This window comes from Medicago truncatula, chromosome 2, assembly GCF_003473485.1.
Source record: "Medicago truncatula cultivar Jemalong A17 chromosome 2, MtrunA17r5.0-ANR, whole genome shotgun sequence".
In the NCBI taxonomy this organism is placed as follows: Eukaryota; Viridiplantae; Streptophyta; class Magnoliopsida; order Fabales; family Fabaceae; genus Medicago; species Medicago truncatula.
The window spans coordinates 47032525-47054318 of NC_053043.1; the positions used below are offsets into that span (position 1 = coordinate 47032525).

At 31.5% G+C, this 21794-nt stretch overlaps 3 protein-coding genes across 3 annotated transcripts; 2 read left to right on the top strand and 1 right to left on the bottom strand.

Annotated features, from left to right (window-relative positions):
- Positions 1–5473: 5473 nt before the first annotated feature.
- Positions 5474–7715, top strand: LOC11413264 (probable serine/threonine-protein kinase PBL5). The gene is made up of 5 exons (XM_003597240.4): positions 5474–5525; positions 5869–6065; positions 6219–6408; positions 6670–7061; positions 7344–7715. Exons 1-5 carry the CDS (start codon positions 5474–5476, stop codon positions 7653–7655), a joined length of 1143 nt encoding a protein of 380 aa, XP_003597288.2. The 3' UTR covers positions 7656–7715.
- Positions 7716–12462: 4747 nt separating this feature from the next.
- Positions 12463–15721, top strand: LOC11412803 (probable serine/threonine-protein kinase PBL5). Its single transcript, XM_024777171.2, has 5 exons — positions 12463–12538; positions 13485–13711; positions 13853–14042; positions 14306–14694; positions 15497–15721. Exons 1-5 carry the CDS (start codon positions 12463–12465, stop codon positions 15719–15721), a joined length of 1107 nt encoding a protein of 368 aa, XP_024632939.2.
- A 936-nt stretch (positions 15722–16657) lies between these two features.
- LOC11417377 (uncharacterized) lies at positions 16658–18958 on the bottom strand. Its single transcript, XM_003597242.2, has 3 exons — positions 18110–18958; positions 17297–17839; positions 16658–16759 (listed from the first exon to the last, which is right to left on the bottom strand). Exons 1-3 carry the CDS (start codon positions 18956–18958, stop codon positions 16658–16660), a joined length of 1494 nt encoding a protein of 497 aa, XP_003597290.2.
- Positions 18959–21794: the final 2836 nt, after the last annotated feature.

Below are 21794 nucleotides of genomic sequence, written 5' to 3' on the forward strand. Positions count from 1 at the left end.
AGGGTGTTTTCTGGAAAATAAAAATTTTACGAGGGTGCAAATCAAACCGAAAATTTTATAGGGGCGAAAACCGGAAATGACATATATTACAAGGGTGAAAAACACTATTAACAAACTAACAACAGCTTCAAAAATATTTTTTTTTACGCAATTCTTGTATCTGAATTGCCAATACCTCTGACATTCCAATATAATAAATTCATTGGGCAGATGGAGGAGGATCGCCCCTTGCACGGGTTCTATAAGACGACTTTCCCAAAACTTGTTTTTTCATTGTTTGCTTCTATTTCTTGGATAAGACTTGTGTAAATCCCTCGAAATTGCATTACAGAGGGATTTAGACCCTCAGAAAAAGCCTCCACTAACAAAAAAAAAGTCCTCAATAACATTATTGACGAAATAATCCTTCGATAATACAGATAATTACGTTATTGACGGATAAATCCTTCAGTAAAGTCTTTGACAAATCTCCCTTGCATTACTGACGGATCATTTCCGTCAATAATGATGGTGCATAACAGCTGCACATGGCATCGTATATGAAATCTGTCAGTAGTAATAAACAATCCGCCAGTACCCATTAAAGTCTGCATGAATTTAGAATCCGCTAGTAATTCACTAATTCCGACAGTATTTCAAAAAACACAATAAGGAGCTATCCAGAAACACACATCTAATGTAAAAAAAAAGTAAAAAGAAACAAAACACAAATCTGGGTAAAGGGCTCGTGTAAAAGCATCTCCGTTGTTCTTCATCTCGTTTTTCCTTTTTATCTGAGATCATTTTCCCTTCATCTCATTTTTGGTTAAATCACTCAAGCATCTCAGTTGATCCTCTCTCTCGTTTTCTGTTAAACCATGCTTCATCTCAGTCGTTTTCTTAATCGTTTACATGACAAAGTAGATTGTTTGAGCTCGTGTTGAAGAAGGAGTAAATGGCAGAAGAATGAAGGTTTGGAGCTTGGTGAAGGAGTAAAGGGCTCGTGTTCATTCTTGAGGGATCTTTTGAGGTGAGTTTCTTAAATTAGGTTGTAATTTAAGCAAAAGGGAATTGGAATTAGCAATTATAGAATGAGAATTGAAACCCTAATTGATTTTCCCTTTTTGTTTTTGTGTTGTTAGCAGTTTTTATTTTCCCTAATTGAATGCAATAGAATGTGAGATTAATGGTATTGTATTATGATATAAAGTGAGCTATTGGATAAACATGATAAATGCTTATGTATAAATATAGTTTGGCTCTGTTTTGATGCTAATATATAAATGCTTATGGTTTTGATTTTCCCCTTTTAGATATAATTAACAAAGAGATTTGTATTTTCCCCTTTTTGAATTCAACCAGGCCAATCCAAAGAGACAAAGTACAAGAAGATTGCAAGCATAGTTGATACTGATGTGTGTATTGCTCAAGTGGATGCTGGATGTTTTTCGGATGGCTACACTACTTGGAGGCTGCGTGTTTAAAAACAATTCTGGTGACATTTCGATGATTGTGTGCAAGAAAGAAAGTATTGCGACTGATCCTTGTATGGAAGAAGCGCTTGGTGTTAGGTAGTGTCTTCAATTGGCGCGTGATCAAGGTCTTCAAAAATTGGAAATCCAAACTGATGCTCTGGTGGTAGCAGATTGTATCTCAGGCAAGAGTTCAAATGCTAATTTAGATCCTATTATTGTTGACTGTGTTGAGTTGTTAAACACTTTTGTATCAGCTTCTGTTTGTTATATTAGTAGAGAAAACAATGGTGAAGCCCATAAGCTAGTGGGTATAGCAAAATTAGTAGGATTAAGAAATGGATGGGGCTTGTCCCGGTCTATTCTGATGCCTTACTGTCAAGTATTCATCTTTCTTTATCTTAATGCAATTGGCTTACCTTTAAAAAAAACAAATAGATTTCAATTATACTATCTCAATTATAGTTTGGATAAACATGATAAATGCTTGTCAATAAATATGGTTTGGCTCTGTTTTGATGCTAATGGTTTTGATATTTCCCTTTTGGTTATTATAACAACTGGATTTCAATTACATTATCTCAATTACAGTTTGACTTGGATATACATGATAAATGCTTATGTATAAATTGTATTTTTCTTGGAGTGTGTTTGTGTACAATTGTTTATGTCTGCAAAATTGTTTTCAGGTTGATTTTGCCTTTGCTATCTATAGATGGACAAAGAAGAGCCACCACCACCACCCCGCCACCAAAGCCATATAGAAGAGGACCTAAACTCACAATCCATCATTCATCCTTTGTTCTGATGCCACCAGAGGAAATACGAGTAGCAAATTACCAGGAGGGAGACCAGGATCAACTTTGTTTGAATATTATTATCATTAGCTTATTATGTTAGTTTTCTAGATTGTATGAGTATTATTTAAATATTTATGATTTTTTACGAAAACTATTTATGGATTGTGCAAATATTATGATATATCGATTAATTAATTTGTGTCTTATTAAATTAAAATTTTATTTCTTTTATTTATTTGTGATGAATTAATTTTATTTCATTAATTAGAATTAAAAAGTAGGAAGGGATCAAAATAAAAAATAAAAAGGTCCATTACATTACTGGCGGAATTTTTCGTCAGTAATGCTCCAAACATTACTAAGGGAATATTCTGTCAGTAATAATGTGACGAATTTGATAATAATGTTACCGAGGGATTATTCCGCCAGTAATTACTGACGAATTTTTCTGTCAGTAATTACTGAGGGAAAATTCCGTCAGTAATATTACTGACGCCAGTATTACTGAGGGATGCAAATCTGCCACTAATGTGTGTTACTGAGGGATATTTTACATTACTGAGGGTTTATTTGACAAGGGATAGACGAGCATGTTAATGATCATATCGAAGTTAATAAATTAATAAAGAATCTTTTTTTAATTAAGAAACTATTAATGAGTTCGTATATATCATAGATCAAAAACAAAGAAAATAAAAAATTAAATGAATTTTAGATATTTTTTTAATTTATTAAAAACTTTATGTTAACTTTTATTTAAACATAATTCACCTAAGAAAATTTGGAAATTAATTAAAAATTAAATTAAATATTTAGTGGATAGGATCAAATAATTAATATTTAAAATTTGTCGAAATGTTTCGCCAGATAATAAAAAACAAGTTTTGAGAAATTAATTTTTTTTAAAACCTCATAGATTTAAAAATATAAAATTATTGAAATAAATTATTTGATATTAAAAAAAATAATATAAATTTTAAATTTATTGAAACTAGTTGAATGTTGTGCACAATACTGCAATTAGCTGTATAGAAAGAGATATCAATTTTGATATAAGTTATTATTAATTTTTTTTTCCAAATAATATTCAAATAAGTTTTTTTTTTTCTTTCATAATGTCCCATATTTGTTTTTATTATAGTTAAATTTTTTTATTTAATTAGGATTCAACTATTTTTTTAATAATTTATTTTGAAAACATGGTATCGGGTCCAAAAACCATCTAATTCAAAGAATCTAACTGCACCGTTCACTTGTGGGGTCCAATGTTTTTTTTTTTTATATAATTAATTAATATATGTACTATTTAGTGCATAATAGTACATTAATTAAAAAGAGAAGAACCTATTAATGAGTTATTATCACATGTGCATAAAAAATAAAATAACTTTACAAAAAAAAAGTATTAAATTTATTACCTTTAAAAAAGTATTAATTTTTTGAAATGATTATGTTAAAGTTAATTTAAACATTAATTCACCTAAGAAAAATTAAAATTAATAATTTAATGGATAAGATCAAAGTAATATATGAAACAAGTAATTAAACTTCGGTGTTTAATGAACTCCTCTAAATGACGAATCGTTTGAGAGAATCCGAATTTGATTCTTGGATGAAACAATTATTTGTCAAACTATACTTATCTTAACGCCGAATTCTAAATTATTAGGGCCCTTTCTTTGGGATTTGAAGGGCTTAACAAAAAAAAAACAATATATGAAATTTGTTGAGATATTTATGCTAAATGAAGAAAGCAGTAAATTGAAAAAAAATGGTAAACTTTAGGATTTAAAAAATAAAATTGATAAAGATCATTGAAAAAAATTATGTTAAATTCAAAAACTATTAAAAGTATTAAAATTATTGAAATTAGTTGAAAGATGAACATGATATTGTGCTTAATTGTATATTGAAGGAGATATCAATTTTGATATATACTATTATCAAATATTTTTATCACATAAGATTAAAATAATTGGAAGGTCTAATTCCACTATCCATTTAAAGGCGGAGTAAAGTTCTATATTGATTATTCCTGTGAGCTTAACTCATTTGGCAGAGATATTGCATATTATATGTAGGGACCGGAGTTTGAACCCCACTTCTCCACAATTTAATTGTGTGAGCTCTAGCCACTAGATTATTTGACAAAAAAAAAAAAAAGTTTTATATTGATTAGTTGAATATCAAATAAGAGCACACTTCAAATCTCGAGTTTAAATGACGGAGCTGCAATGGCTTGGTCTGCAGGTCAAGCCCTTTATTTTACTTTTTTTTTTCATCCATAGTAATTATTTATTTGAATTTTTTTCATCCGTATTAATAATTGGTGATTGCATCAAATGAATCTGTTCAAATTTTCATCCACATTAAATGTCTGCGCAATTGTTTCCTAGTTTATAAAAATAATTATTTCCTTAAAAAAACAATTATGCCCCTATATAATTCCTTGTAGTAACCAGGAAAAAAATATATAATTCCTTGTATTCCTTCTTCACTTTTTTAGTTCATTTTGTTTCTCATCTTTTACTTTACCAAAATGCAATGCTTGATGTGGATGTGTCGTAGCTCGACCAAAGGTTAATTTTTTTTATTGATGGGCTTGTTTGTTCTTCATCATACAAATTCTTTGAATGCTTTGTTGTTTTCTTGTGCAAATTGTTGATGCAACTGATTTATATTGCAATTTTTTTCATGGTTTAGTCTTAGACTTTAATGTTTAGGATTTACAATATATGATTGTTCCTGTTGTATCAAAGGTTTTTCTTAGAGGAGGTTTGTTCTTTATGATGCAAATTCTTGAATGCTTCCGTTTTTTTTATTTGACATGTGTAAATTTTATTGTAACTGTTCCTGTTTTGTATTGCAATTTTTTTTATGATTTAGGTTTAAAATTTGTGACTGTTCATGTTTTAGACGGCAATAAATCTTGTTGGTCAGAGAAACGTTTCCATGTAGTAGATTTTCTCACACTGAGTTTTGATGGAATTCTAATTGTTTATTTATAGTCTATATCAGTTTTTTTTTTCCCCTTCTATTTGATGCTTACATGGTTCGATCAATGAGTCACAGCAGTGCTGTTATTTTGCACTTTTATCCATTTTCGATGCATGTGCAATTTTGTTTGATTTCTATTCCTCATGTGTTCTTTGTTTTGTATGTTTTTTTTTTGTAGATGATGAAAATGAAGATGATTCTAAACAGGATCAACTTTAACTTTCCATGGATGTGAAGAAGATCGAGAGCATTGATTCTAGCCATAGAGAGAAGCACAGTAATATCAGTTCAACTATTATTTTATTATATTTTATTTTATCAATGGATCTTCATTGATTGATATTCTCATGCAATTCTTATCATTGGATCTTTACATAAAATAAATGAAATTCTTTATGTGGGTGTAATCAAATTTGATAAAAGCGCAAAATGACAGACCCCTTTTTTTTTTTTTTAATTATAAAAAAGTAGAGCTTGATATTTTGCGCTTTTACTATTTTGAATTTTAATTATTTTCATTTTTTTTTCATTCGTCCTATTCGATTATTTGATACATGTGTCATTTTGTTTGATATTTACTCCTTACGCGTTCTTTGTTTTGTTTCGATTGTTTTTTGTAGACAAGGAAGTTGATTTGAGTGTGAATGAGAAAACGGAAGATGAATTAAAAGATGGGGTTTCCACGAATGGAAAACTTGCAAAGACATTTACTTTAAATGAGCTTGCAGCTGCAACAGGGAATTTTAGTGCAAATTGCTTTGTTGGTGAAGGAGGGTTTGGCAAGGTTTATAAGGGTTACCTCCAGAAAACTAATCAGGTTCCTTAAAAATTGTGCTCTTAAAAGAAATGAAATCATAGAACTTTTGCAATGCCTTACACATTCATGTACTTTTTTTTTTGAGGTAAAAACATTCATGTTCTTTAGTAAGTGGTTTTCATCTTAATTTGAAGCATTTTACTGTTGGTGTAGTTTGTTGCAATAAAGCAACTTGACCCTAAAGGCATTCAAGGAACTAGAGAATTTGTTGTTGAAGTGTTAACACTTAGTTTGGCAGAACACACAAATCTTGTCAAGTTATTAGGGTTTGGTGCTGAGGGGGATCAAAGGCTTTTGGTTTATGAGTACATGCCTTTGGGATCTTTGGAGAGTCATTTGCATGGTATGCTTTATTGCTATCCTCAATTCTCATTTTTCTTTGAATAATGTATAGTGCATGTTTGGATGGACGGTGAATTTAGAAAAACCAATGTAGCACTTTGATCTTGTTAACGTTCCAAAATGTAACTTTTACTAAGATCACAATGTCATACTGTGTTTCTGCCAATTAAAATCAGGGTCAATCCAAACATGCAGAGAATAAATTGGTGTAAGAGTTCTTTATTTTTGTTGCTTTTGTTTTTCGTCTTCTTCTTTCTGTTAGATCTTCCTCCTGGGAAAAACCCACTGGACTGGAATACCAGAATGAGAATAGCTGCTGGTGTAGCTAAAGGTTTGGAGTATTTGCATGATGAAATGAAGCCTCCTGTCATATACCGTGACCTCAAATGCTCCAACATTTTGTTAGGCAATGATTATCATCCCAAGTTATCTGATTTTGGCTTGGCAAAAATAGGCCCAATGGGTGATCAGACTCATGTTTCAACAAGAGTTATGGGAACACATGGCTACTGTGCTCCAGATTATGGAATGACAGGTCAATTGACGTTCAAGTCTGACATTTATAGCTTTGGAGTTGCTCTTTTGGAGCTTATCACTGGCAGAAAGGCCTATGACGAGAGTAAACCTTCTAAAAAACGACATCTAGTCAAATGGGTATGTCAGTTAACTTTTATCTAACTATATTGTTGGAAATCATATATGCCGTTTATACCTAAGCCTTCAATGTTGTATATAGTATTGAAGTTGTTAGGCTATAATGTAAGTGATTATTCATTAAGCTTTCTATATATCCCTTTTAGAACTGAACAAATGTTTCAATGAATAGTTTTATGATGAAGGTTGCTGATTCATTGTCACATTGTTATGCTGTTTGTGAAAGTTATTTTCATTTTATGGTAAAATCCTTACCTTATGCATCTTTATTCGCTTTTGCAGGCAACTCCGTTATTCAGAGACCAAAAAAATTTCTCAAAGATGGTGGATCCATTGCTCAAAGGGCAATATCCAGCAAGGGGTTTGTACCAGGCTCTTGCTATTGCTTCTATGTGTGTTGTAGAGCAGACTAATATGCGGCCGGTTATAGCAGATGTGGTCTCAGCTCTAGATTTCCTTGCTTCTCAAAAATATGAACCACGGGTTCATCCAATACAAAGGTCGAGATATGGTTCATCTTCTTCAAGAAGTAGGGCTAAAGGTCATAGACGCGTTACTAGTAATGTCTCAGAGAAAGACAAACTGGGAAATTAGAAAAAGTGTAGTGTTTTGAGACACTTACATTATAATTTGCCTTGTTATAAAATATTTCTTTATAGGAGATAACAAGTTCCTCTTAAATTACTATTTTGCATTAAAGATGCTTCTCATTAGGATTCTTGTTTTGGCTCACTTCTTAGTCAGTGGCGGATCTTGAACTTTTTTTCTGGGGGTGCCAAATATTTTTAGAATATATATATATATCAGTTTTAAAATATTAATGAAATAATGAATTAGCCTAGTGGTTTATTTTCCTAGAACAACTATAGGGAACGGTGGTTCGATTCCCAGTAAGACCTCTTTTTTTGAGTAAAGTATTAATAATACAATTGAAAATATAAAAAAAACAGCTAACGAGGATCAAACCCACGCAGCTGGGGGGTTTCGAAACTCACTAATCCACTGCAACAACAATGCTCCGTTTGAATTATCATGCATAATATGATAATTATAGTAAAGTTAGGGGATGCAGTGGCACCTGCAGGTCCCCACCAAGATCCGCCACTGTTCTTAGTGTTCAATGTTTAGATCCAACTTCTAATCTTGGTATTAATTGAAGTTTATTAGCCATCAATACATATAAGTCTCCATCATAACTATAATTGAATGGTTTATGTTATTGCGAACCGTCATAGCATTGTCAAATAGCGGCGGCTATTGTGCTGTGGAATTTGAACAAATTGCTATCGTTCTACTATACATTATTTAATACAAAATATTATAAGATAGGGGTTTACGATATTACAACGTAACAAAATGTGGCTATCCTTACTAAGGCATGAACAACCTCATTTGGTTATCTCTCACTAAACTCAACATGAGTTTGTGAAGTGAGAAGCAAAACTACGTTTACAAGCTAATATGACATATTCAAATTTCGTAGCATCATCTCGATTGTTGTTGAAGTTGTTGTGAATTCGGTAACTCGAAATGTCACACCAATAAAAGTTAGATGTGTGGAGAAAGTATCAATAACAATCAATAACCAAAATAACCACAAGTAACAACAACCTAGCAACCACTCACGTGTTTCCCCAATAGGCACCAACCCTTTCCCAAGAGCCTCATCTTTTGGTTCTCCTAGATTCACATTTGGACACTTTGAATCTCTCCCAAAGGCCCTCAACCTTTAGTTTCTAAGTTCCCTAAACGGTCTCTCCTTTGGTTTCCATGAGATTCTTAAGTTCTCTCAACAAATGGGTAAAATGATGCTTATATAGTGTTCAGATCCATGCAAAATCTAGTTTTTTATTTAATTTTTTTTATGTGCATAATAATCATAATCCAAAATTAAATATTAAATAATATTCTTAAAGTATAAAATATAATATATTTATTGAAAATAATTATATTAAATTAAATTAGACATCAATTAAATTATCAAAAAATAATTAGAAATTAATTAAAAAAATTAATACAAATATTAAATGGATATGATCAAAGTAATATATGTAGTTTGTTGATATTTATGGTTCTCAACCCAAAAAATTTTGTTGGTTGCTATCCTTTTGTAGAACTCATCGCTCGATCTGAGTTCCTAGGTTTTGTGTCCTGATAACATGTTGTCATTACATTTCTTTTATCAGTATTGATGTTTTAATTGAGTCTTTAAGAATTTTAGACAGTCTGGAGGTGCAAAAAGCAGGATTTTACAAGAAGTTGAGTTTAAAGCATCACGTCATGATTTTCTACACTGTGACACAATCTCACCCAGAAATTGGAGTTTGTCCTTGCCTATTTTATCGTGACATAATTTGGAGGAGCGCCAAAGTTGGATTTTGAATTTCAAGAGGTTATCATGTCACGATTTTTGTCATCGTGATAAGATTTTGGGCGCCCAAGACCTTGCCTATATATAAGCTGAACTTGTTTTCAGGAAGAAGTTTCCGAATTTTGGAGATTTGAAGCACGGATTCGAGAGCAGAAGACAGAAGAGGTGGCCTTTCACCAAACTCATTGTCAGTTCCTTGTATGTTAGTTTGCTTCGTTTGAATTTGTTATTTGTAATCTCTATTATGAGTAGCTAAGTTCTTAGTGATTAGATCTGGAGATGAAACTTGTTGAATCTGTTTGAACCATGTAGGTTGTGAAACTTTATCTATGATAATGTAATTCTAGTCTTTATTTAGTTAAATTTGTGTTTAATGTCTTTTATATAATGATCATATATAATTTGAATGTAAAGAATAAATTACTACTGACCCTAACTTTCAGCTTGGATCTAATTTAACTGTTCCATTAAACATGGTTAGTATAAGAATGGATAACCGTTTAATTGTGATAAAAGATTAACAGACTTTAAAAATCTTCATGGGATATTAGATCACTTAAGCAATCGAGGATCTGTAATCATTGAAAAGAATTCCAAGTCAAGGAATTGATCAGAGATAACATTAAGATTGTTAATCATCGTAGAACTAAAAGAACATTATTAAAGATAGAGGAGTGTTATTTGAATAACCATTTAGCTGACAATTTATGTGACAACCATAATTTACAAAGAAAAAGTGGGTATTTGCACGAAAATCAAAGCAATAGAGAGATAAAGTAAAAAATAATGTGAGTATGAGAGAGAAAGTTATCACAAAATGGATGTTCAAATGTCATTTCTCTTAAAAATATGTGCAGTTTACCAAATACTAATAACAAGAAGATTTGATAGACGTGATCTATTTCTCCTATTAGTGTCACAACAGTTTTACAAGCTTTATTATTATTTTATGCAAATTGACCTACTGCCTAGGGCAACTCCTAGTTTTACACATCTTAATTCATAACAAATATTGCCAAATTGAAGTTAACGCAGTCCTCGTGGATATGAACATTTTATTACTTCGATAGCTTTTAGTACATTTGCTAAATATTTATCACGTCATGTTGGATCTGTTGTTTTAAAATCCAAAAAGGTTTGTTATTCGTTGTCATCCATATCTGATGCGATCAATTTTCTCTTGCGCGATTCCAATTTATTTTGAGCTTTGGTCAAACTGTTATGGATTCATCCCACAATTGGATCAAATTACAACCCATTTGCTAAAAACAATGCTAGATTAAACTAGTTTTTTTTTCCCATCAAGTAATATATGTAAAATTTAATGGCTTAAACATCACTTTGGTCCCTTATCTTTATTTCGGGTTCATATTGGTGCCTTATTAAAAAAAATGGTGCATACAAATTCTTTAATTTGTTTAACTGATACCATATTAGTCATTTCCATGCAAATTTGTGGTTTTGAAGAACGACCTCCATGCAAATTTGTGTTGGATCCATCCTCTGCATCATTGTTCAACGATTTTAGAAAGGAAGTTGATCATGAACCTCATGAGTTTGACATGTTTTCTTAGATAGAGAAGAAGATTGGTTACAATCTTTAGTTTGGAGTGAAGAATTTGGGGAAAAAATGGTTCCAAGGAACCCCAATTTTGATTTATAGAGGTTTTTTTAAAGTGAGAAGAATGAGATGTCACATATACTTCATTTAATGTCGTTAGCCATTGATGGATGAAAATAACTAATATGGTACTAATTAAATTAATTACGAGACCTATCTGCATATTTTTTTAAACAAGGGACTTTATATGAACCTTGAAATAAAGATGGGACAAAAAGATGTTTAAGGCTAAATTAATTTAAAAAATATTTTTAATCAAGATACTATTAATGAAATAGTATTACATGTGCATATTTAACAAGGAAAAGTAAAAAATTAAATTACTTTCCTAAAAATAATTATTAAATTCATTACATTAAAAAAGTATTAAATTTATTGAAAAGGTTTATGTTAAAGTTAATATTTATTGAAAAGGTTTATGTTAAAGTTAATAAACATTAATTCACCTAAGAAAAATTAAAAATTAAAGTGAATATTTAGTCTACATGATCAAAGTAATATACGAAACAAGCCATTAGACTAAGTCATTAATAAGTTCCATCCAAAGACAATTTGTTCAAGAGAACCCAAACTTAATTTTTGGATGAAATAATATTTGGCCATATTATACCTGTCTCACAGCCGAACTCGCGCTCCCTTTCCCCAGTTTTGACAAATTAAAAATTCAGAATTTAGAAAAATAAAATTATTGAAGACATACATGTTATTGCATTTAATTTTATATAAAAAGGTATATATTATTTTTCAATTTTTTTCTACCAATAAGATTAAAATAACCTTTTTTAAAGTTTTCTATAAAAAGATTAAAATTAGTTTTTTTAATAATGTTCAATATTGTTCATATTATAGTAAATTTTTTATATTTTAATAAGATTTAACTATTTTTTTAAGGCTTAATTGCACTTTTGACCCCCTATCTTTTCAAAAGTTGTGATTTTGGCCCACTAACTAATTAATATACAAAACAGCCCCCTATGTATTGGATCTTTGGCAGTTTTGGCCCCGTCACTTTTGACTCAATCTTCGCTGATGTGGCACCCACATCCCTTAAGTGAGGTGCCACATGTCGACCATTGTGGGTGCCACGTCAGCGAAGACTAAGTCAAAAGTGGTCTCGGGGGTCAAAACTGCCAAAGAACCAATACATAGGGGGCTGTTTTGTATTTTAATTAGTTAGGGTACAAAAATCATAACTTTTAAAAAGATAGGGGTCAAAAGTGCAATTAATTTTTTTTTAATTAACACACAAGTCGAGAATCACAATTCACAACGTCCATCTTAACAATGCATTTTTGCCCGTTGAACAACTTGTTTTATGAAAATATACTATCATATTCGTCTAATGAAAGATCGAGTTGCATTAGCCTTAAAGGATCAATGTTGTCGTTCTTCACCCAATGGGGGCTGCAATGGCGTGGTCTGGTCTCTACGTCCTCCATAGGGATTACAAGCTTGCGCACCAATCCCTTTCTCAACAAGTACCATGTTAACATGTCAAAGCCCTTTATTTTCCTTTTTTTTTTTTTTTGTAATAATTGTGATTGCATTGAATCTGTTCAAAATTTCATCCACATTAAATGTTTGCACAATTGTTTCCTAGTTTATAAACAGCACAATTATGCTCCTATATATTTCCTTGTATTCATTCTTCACTTTTTTTTTTGGTTCATTTCATTTTGTTTCTCATATTTTACTTTACCAAAATGAATTTGTTGAGGTGGATGTGTCATAGATCGATCAAAGGTTGTTTTTATTTTTATTGATGAGCTTGTTTATTCTTCATGATGCAAATTGTTGAATGCTTCTGTTTTTTTCTTGTGCAAGTTATTGATGCAACTGATTTATATTGCAATTTTTTTCATGGTTTAGGTTTAGAGTTTAATGTTTAGTGTTTGTTATTGTTCCTGTTATATCAAAGGTTTTTTTTTAGAGGGGGTTTGTTCTTCATGATGAATGCTTCTGTTTTTATTTCTTCTTCTTCTTCTTCTTCTTCTTCTTCTTCTTCTTCTTCTTCTTGTGTCATGTGAAATTTTTATTGTAACTGTTTCTGTTTTATTTTGCACTTTTTTTATGGTTTAGGGTTTAGAGTTTGTGACCATTCATGTTTTAAACGGCGAAACAATTTATTGGTCGAAAAAACATTTCTATATAGTAGATTTTCTTTCTCTCTCTGATGAATTTTGAGTATTGATGGAGTATTTTGAAGTTCATATTCTAATTGTTTATTTATATTCTATATATTTTTTTCTTCTATTGAATGCTTGCGTGGTCGGAATGGTTCAATCAATAAATCATAGCGGGGCTGTCATTTTGCGCTTTTATCAGTTTTTGATGATGTGCACTTTTGTTGATTTCTATCCCTCACATGTTCTTTGTTTTGTAAGGTTTTGTTTTCTTTGTTTTGTATGTCTTTTTTTTTTTTTTTTTGTAGATGATGAAAGTGATGATGAAAGAGAAGATGATTCTATACATGATCAACTTTCCTTGGACGTGAAGAATTTGAATTTGAAAGACGAGGTTTCCGCGGATGAAAATGTCGCAAAGAAATTTACTTTTCATAAGCTTGCTGTTGCAACAGGGAATTTCAAGGCAGATTGCTTTGTTCGTGAAGTAGGGTTTGGAAAGGTTTATGAAGGTTACATCGAGAAAATAAATCAGGTTCGTTATAAATTGTTCCCATAAAATCATAGTACTTTTGTAATGCCTTCCACATTCATGCTCATTGCAAAATAGTATCATGTTAATTTGCACATTTTTAATTGGTGAGACTGAGATTAAGACATTTTATTGTTGGTGTAGGTTGTTACAATAAAGCAGCTTGACCCTATCGTGCTTCAAGGAAAAAGGAAATTTGTTTCTGAAGCGTTAAGACTCAGTTTAGCAGAACACCCAAATCTTGTCAAGTTAATTGGGTTTTGTGCTGAGGGAGAACAAAGGCTGTTGGTTTATGAGAACATGCCATTAGGATCTTTGGAGAACCATTTGCATGGTATGCTATATTGTTATTTTAATTTCCTAGTTTCTCATTTTTCTTCATATAAAATAGAGTGCATGTCTGGATTGGCGGTGAATTTAGCGAAATCACGGTGGCACCATGGTTTTGTTAAAGCTCTAAATATAATGTTAGCAAAAATCATAGTGGCATAGTGTATTATGTCGAACTCACCGTCAAACCAAACGTGTGCAAAATAAATTGGCAGAAGTATTCTTTTTCCTCATTGCTTATCGTTTTCCCTTTCCTCATTCTTTCAGATCTTTCCCCCGGGAAAAAACCGCTAGATTGGAATACAAGAATGAAAATAGCTGTTGGTGTAGCTAGAGGTTTGGAGCATTTGCTTGATGAAATGAAGCCTCCCGTCATATACCGTGACCTCAAATGCTCCACCATTTTGTTAGGCGAAGATTATCATCCCAAGCTAACTGATTTTGGCTTTGCAAAAGTAGACCCAATTGGTAATAAGAATTTTTCGACAAGTGTTATGTGCTCATATGGGTATGGTGCTCTGGATTACGCAGTGATGGGTCCATTGGTAGTCAAGTCTAACATTTATAGCTTCGTTGTTGTTCTTTTGGAGCTCATTACAGGCAGAAAGGCCATCGATTATAGAAGACCTGCTGATGAAAAAATTCTAGTTGCATGGGTATGTCAATTATCTTTTACCTAACTAAGTTGCTAAAAATTGTATCTTTTGTTTATACCGATGTCTTGCATGCTGTAAAAGTGTGTTGGCTAGAACTTTTTTGAAGCTAGATTATCACATCTTTGATTGCATATGTGAATTTTTCATTGGTAGTATTTAATGAAACTCAAATTAGTTGAAGTGTATGATAATAAAAAAATTGGAGACTTAGATTACCATATTTCCTGCAATAAATTTTTATGAAGTACTTCCAAATATTTAAATTCGATGTGCAATAAATAGTGTTTGCGATTGCATTGCCTTTCCTTTTCTAGTTGCTGGAGTATTACTTCATACACAAAGCAAATTGTTGTCAATCCTCTGATATTTCAAGTGGAACTGACACATTTGTTGCCTCAGTTGTTGACAAAGTTGTATTAACCGCACTGTTGGTGCAAATCTTCATCCAAGGCCTAATTTTTGTAGCATACATTGTCTTCAAGGTTGTGAATGACCTTCCTTTCCAAATTCTTTTTCTAGGCTCTTGTTTTTTTTCTATTACATCTTAAATTAATGCTATTTGCAGTGGCTATTTCTCTTTGTATGGCTATAATAGAATATAAGCGTCCATTAGGCTTCACCGAGCTTTTTATATATCCTTTTTAGCATCGAACACATTATGTTTCACTAAGTAGTCTGATTATGATGAAGAAAGGCATCTATTTTTTAAGTTTGCTGATTCAGTATGACATTGTTATGTTGTTGAGATGACTGTACTTTTTATGGTAAAACTCTGACGGTATGCGTATGCATATGCTTGCAGGCATGGCCGTTAATCAGAGACCGGCGATTCTCGGAGTTGGTGGATCCATTGCTTGAAGGTCGATATCCAGTGTGGGGTTTGTACCGGGCTCTCACTGTTGCTGCTATGTGTGTTTTGGAGGAGCAGCCTGATGTGCCACCTTCTATAGCCGATGTGGCCACAGTTCTAAATTGCATTGCTACACATCAGTACGATCCACAAGTTCATCCGATACAAAACTCGTGAAAAGGTTCCTCTTCTTAAAGAAATAGGAGCGAAGGTCAAAGATGTGTTACTAGTAATGTTGAGACAGACAGATTCATAGATTAGAATAAAAGGAGCAGTGTTTTGAGACAATTACATTGTAATGTGCCCAATTATCAAAAAAATTTGCTTTATAGGAGATAACAAGTTACTCTTAAAATCTCAAGTATTTCACAAAGAAAAATTCTTCTTTTTAGCTCCCTCCCCTTTCCTCTTTGAACATGCTAGACTGCTATTTTGCATTGAAGATGCTTTTCATTAGGATTCTTGATTTGGATCATTTCTTAGTGTTTGGTTTCAGCTACAAATACAATATATGACTTTCTGATCTTGTTATTAGCTATCTAGCAACACAAATATAGACTCCATCCTAAAAAGGAAGATATATAGTATGGACATAAAAATCATTTAGCATACTATTACTGAATGTGAATATTGCAAACTTAACTCAAACTTTAATTCCCCTCAAATAGTAAGAGTGTGAAGATTGGTTTGAAGCCTTATAGGATTCAACTTAACATTCTGCACATTTCACATTTCAAAAAGATTTGTTACTTATTTGCAATTTATTAAAGACATTCTTTTGTTCAAGATTATTGTGTTTGTAAACAACTAGTGTTCTCACACTCGGAAACAAGAATGAACACAACAACGACAAGAACAATAGCAACTAAGCATTTTCTGGCTAAATGGGATTGGTTACATGGATCAAATGACACCATCTACCATAAAAAATTCCAAGTTTGCTTTGTTTATAATTTACATAAGAGTAGAAAATGAAACAAAAAATGTAGAAAACAAAACATTAGCATGTGATATTTTGGTTATCTGGTGTCTTTCTGATGCAGCTTGAGGTTAGCAATTGGAAATATAGTTTGAAGCTCCATTTCCAGTATGCTCCATATATGTCCGTCGCAGCTACAATTCAGTAACTTCACCCTGTCGACAGTTGCCTACCCATAAGAATAGAGTTGAGCTCTTACGTGATGGCAGAACTCTACAACAGTCCCTCCTTGGTGACTGCAAAACAAGTCGAATATTCACTTCATAATATCATCCATTTCAATCAAGAAAATCTTAAAACATTAGCTAAAAATTGCAAAAGTGAAGTTTCTTAATGGCAGAATGAATGTAAATTGTGTTTGGTTATGTGGCTTAGTATATTTGGATAAACATTTATCATAAATAGCAAGAGAGAAGATTTGATAAACAGCTTAATTAAACACATATATCATAAACATTTATCATAAAGTGCTTATTATAAGCTACTTCTATAACAAAAAATAAAATAAAGTCAAACATTGGACTACGATCCTATAAACTGTTTTCATAAGCATCATGGAGAACTTGTGGAAACAAGTTGGAAGCAACTTGTGGACATATCATGTCATAAGCTGTTTTCATAAACTTTTCCAAACAGTTTCACAAGTGCTTATGTCATTAGATAAACTCAAATAAGCTAATCCAAACATACCTAATGCATTTTAGTTGAAATCTAATTGTATGGATAGTATTAAAGTTTGATCTCTGAATAAAAAAAATTATGAGCAACCTTACCTTTTTCCAGCGCAAAGGATCGCGTCTTTTTGTGACAACGATGGAAGTAATTTTCTCAGGTGATTCCATTCTCCACCGGCAAAAAGGACTCTTAGTTTGGTCACGAGAATAAACACCAACAATTTGTCTAGAAGCAGTATCAAAATGAGTTTTGCTCATGTAGTAAACAAAGGGCTTTTGACAAGGATGTTTAGCAACAGGCCTTGTGTTGAATGCATATGCAGTATAATCAGCTCTTCTATACCAATTCAGAAAAGTTCTTGATGGCATTTCTAGTTCTCTCGGTGACAAAACTCCTCTCAGAATTTGAACCATGAATCCCCATGAAACTGAGATTGACCAAAACCTGTTTTTGTCATAGCATATTGATTGTTGCATGATGCTGGATGAGTCTTGGTTGATGGATTCCATTAAATGTTTTATGGATTGTGCTCTTGACATACTTGGGAATATTGGTTGTACTACATCAAGGTGATGTAATGACACTAGTGGAGCCACAGGGTGTGCACCTAGAAGGCCTAATAGATCTCCATACACATCATACTGCAAAAAGAAAACTCGAGATAATTAAAATTTTGCCATTTTTAATAATATGGTCCAATTTCCAAGATTACCTCTGAATCATACCACGGGGGCTCATGAGCTCGAGGATCCGTTGTCGGTAAACTATGATCCATATACAAAAGTATGCCATGCATACATGTTCATATGATTTATTATATTATGAAAATATTTTCAATCAATGCTATATATTTGATCACATTGTCCATCAAAGAACACTACGATCACATAAAAAATGTCTAATAATTTTACCTGATGAAATCCAGCTTCCTTTGTGAGTGGCACACCTAACTCAGCCATACATGCTTGCATTCTATCATCACTACCATACAAAGCAGGGTACCTCTGAATACAACGATCTTGCATCGTAGCCAACTCCACGGCCAATGGATAACTTATAGCAAATCCACCACCACCATATGCCATAGCATATGAAAAATGAATATTCTGGACATGACTCTCAGAAGAACTACCAACATAATAAAAATGTCTATGGTCATACTTTGAAAGAATTCTAACAACATTATCAACAACAAAAACAGTATCATCATCTCCCATCACAAACCATCTTACATCTTTCAATCCAAGCTTCAATGTCTCTGTCACAACCCTTGATATCCTCAATGCTGACCTTTGTCCCTGTCGATTTGTATACCGAAATTTAGAAGTGTCATCTGAGATTCGAATATCAGGTAACCCTTCGTTCCTTTGTGTACTCACTCTTTGATCTAACCAAACAACACCTCTTGTTTGTTTTGGTCTCCACCATATTTTGATGTATTCTTTTCTTGTATTCCATAAATTTGATGAAGCAGCTATCCCAAAAACAATGTGTTTCAGCTCAGTATCTTGTCTTTGAGCCATTTGTTCCGGTGTTAACCGAACAACAATAGGTGATTTATTTTCTTGTTCTTCTCCTTCTCCTTCACGAAAATCATCTTCATCTTGTTCCGTTTCTTTTTCAGTTTCATCTTGCATTTGTTCTTTGTTCTCTATTGGTAATACTTTGTGTTCAATGTTTTTATCCGAAGTCGAGGAAATATTGTAACTAGTCATGTGAACATCATCTTGTGTTGTGTCATCTAAAGTAGTCGTTGTCATTGGACATTCTTGTTCATTGTTGAAGAGAAGAATGTTGCAAGAATAAAGAATGTATAATACAATTGTGATTAAGATCAACCAAGTTGTGATGCTTCTTGAGCCTGTGTGGATCATACGTTGATGGGAAGGATAGTGCATTTGTTTATTTTGGTTATGGTCTTTAAATTTGATTTTAGATTAATTGTTGCATTACACTATTTTGTGTTCTTTGGTGTTGGAATTTGATGCAAGTGGAAATGTTCCTTCTAGCTCAGAATTGTTCGGATCACAGAAACATAGAGACATATTGTGTGTTTATTAATCTTAAATTACTACATTTTGTTTTTGTTTGGTTAATGTGAGTAAAGTTTGTTATGGTAACAAGCGAAGTTAAATGCGGTTTAAATGGATGCCTTGTTGACAATTAGTGTATATCACTAGAGGATGTAATATCCATGATTTGCATTGATTTATTTATAATGATTTTAACAATTAACCATCATTATATAGTTTTTTCACAAAAGATATATCATTCTTTAGTTTAAATATTATTCATCATAATAAAATTCTCAATCCTATTGATTAAGTAATTTTCGAAAATCTTGTCAAAGATATGTACAACATATTTTATTTTTATCCCATAAAATGGGTCGCCTTTATCGATCATATTATGACATAATGTTATATCACTAATTCTCATTTGATATTGTACTCGAGCTATACATCATGTTGCTTCTAAACAACAACCTAACATGCATCTACACTATTACGAATTTGGTTTATCATAAAGATTTGATAAAATTTTGCATTGGTTGTCGATGTCAAACATAATATTGGTGAAAATATATTATAACAAAATAAAATATGTTTAACTAAATATATATGTATTGCTTCAAAAGGAAAACTAAATCTATATGTACTTTTCCCGAAAAACATATACTTATTTTATTGAGACATAGTTAGAATTTATATGAACTTCTACGGTACACTCATAAAGTGGGTTGTACCGGTACTATTACTTCATAATTTTATAAATTAACGATCATTTTTTATGTAATAAATAGCTATTTTTCAATATTTATATTTTATAGAACATTATTTCATAAGAAAAAACATCATTTCATTGTTTATAAGAATTATAGTAATTTCTTTTACATATTATCATAAAAAATAATGAATGTTCTCGATTATGAGTGATAAAAATTCAAAAAATAATAATTTCATTTTGTTGACATTTTTTTATGAATAAGATTTAGTTATTATAATTATAAATGATAAAAAATAATATTTTTCTTCAAAAAACAACTTATTTAACTATTAATTTAAAGAGTGAGTGTACCGGTACACTCAAATATATTGGGTGCACCATAGAATTTGCCTTAACTAAATATATATGGATTGCTTCAAAAGAAAAACTAAATCTATATGTACTTTTCCCGAAAAACATATACTTATTTTATTGAGACATAGTTAGAATCAATTTCAAATTATTTTGATGTGTGACATTATAAAAGAGTGAGTGTTGAAAAGTGGATGTTGCTAGCATTCATCTTGCATTATAATAACACTCTTGCTCGTCATTCCACATTTTTTATGGTTTAATACGTTTCTTTTATTGTATCTCATTATATATAAAGTAAATTGCACTCCCCTTCCTTCAAAGATGCTTGAATTACACTCTCCTCCCCTTTTATGTTAAAATATACACTCCCTCCCTTAAAAAGTAAAATTTATATTTTCCTCCCCTATAAGATGCTTGAATTACAACCATCTTCCTTAATAATTAAATATTTACTACACTTGCATTTTGTGCCTTTATAAAAAAAAAAATTGTTATTTGTATTTAAATTTCTTTTATTAAGGCATTTAGCCCTATCAGTATAATTATTTAAAAAAAAAAAAAAAAAAACCTATTCGTATAATTTGATGATTTTAGCAGAAGATTTGTGAGCACAATGTGATGTTAGTTAAACTCAAAATAGAACTCTTATAAAAAAAAGTCAAAAAGAAAATTAAAATAGAATTTAAAGTGAAGTGACCACATTAATTAATAAATTGGATTTTTAAGATTGATATGTTTTTTTTTGGTAAAAAAGAAAAAGATTGATATGTTTTTCGCTGAAAAAGAAAGATTGTTCTGTTTGGCCGATCCTATTTCTTCTCCATTTTAGATAGACATCACTTTTCCTATATAAATAAATAAAACCTAGAGGCCAAAACTAATACTAATAGAAGAAAGATCAAGAAAGATTGTTCATCGAGGTACTATTTTCCCTGTAGTGCTGCCTATTTGCTTGGATGTGTATCCAGATGAAGAAAGATCAAGAACTGATGAAGAGATGATAGAAGAGTCTATGCAATTTGTAAACACAACTACCTAGGGATTGTTGCATATGCATGCAGAGGTTTCATGATGATGAATTGGAAGACGGTGATGGTGATGATAGTGATGACACGTGAAGGTTTCAACAATGGCATGCGGTCATTTCACCACGATTGTATTGTAAAATGGCTACAAACAATTTATGCTATGCCTACTTGAATATTTATTGAGATTATTTTCAGTTTTTGGTTCAATATTGTGTATCAATGTTTAGTACTACTTAACTAGTCTACGATTGTATGTAGTTTTTGAAGTTCTTTTAGCTTAATGTTGATTTTAGAGTCATTTTGATAAATCATTATTATGTATGTATTACTAGGTGATTTGTTTTCTTCTTCTTCTTGCTCCGTTTCTTTTTCAGTTTCATCTTACATTTGTTGTTTGTTTTCTATTGGTAATACTGCGTTGAATGTTTTTATCCGAAGTTGAGGAAATATTGTAACTAGTCATGTGAACATCATCTTATGTTGTGTC

Excerpts from the sequence above, each read along its gene's own strand:
- LOC11413264 (XM_003597240.4), top strand. The coding sequence starts at position 5,474 with ATGGATGTGAAGAAGATCGAGAGCATTGATTCTAGCCATAGAGAGAAG. Across the intron at positions 5,526-5,868 it reads TAGCCATAGAGAGAAGCACA|ACAAGGAAGTTGATTTGAGT; the intron begins GTAATATCAGTT and ends TGTTTTTTGTAG. Across the intron at positions 7,062-7,343 it reads AACGACATCTAGTCAAATGG|GCAACTCCGTTATTCAGAGA; the intron begins GTATGTCAGTTA and ends TCGCTTTTGCAG.
- LOC11412803 (XM_024777171.2), top strand. The coding sequence starts at position 12,463 with ATGGCGTGGTCTGGTCTCTACGTCCTCCATAGGGATTACAAGCTTGCG. Across the intron at positions 12,539-13,484 it reads CCTTTCTCAACAAGTACCAT|ATGATGAAAGTGATGATGAA; the intron begins GTTAACATGTCA and ends TTTTTTTTGTAG. Across the intron at positions 13,712-13,852 it reads ACATCGAGAAAATAAATCAG|GTTGTTACAATAAAGCAGCT; the intron begins GTTCGTTATAAA and ends TTGTTGGTGTAG.
- LOC11417377 (XM_003597242.2), bottom strand. The coding sequence starts at position 18,958 with ATGACAACGACTACTTTAGATGACACAACACAAGATGATGTTCACATG. Across the intron at positions 17,840-18,109 it reads AGGAAGCTGGATTTCATCAG|TATGATGTGTATGGAGATCT; the intron begins GTAAAATTATTA and ends TTCTTTTTGCAG. Across the intron at positions 16,760-17,296 it reads ATCCTTTGCGCTGGAAAAAG|TCACCAAGGAGGGACTGTTG; the intron begins GTAAGGTTGCTC and ends CTTGTTTTGCAG.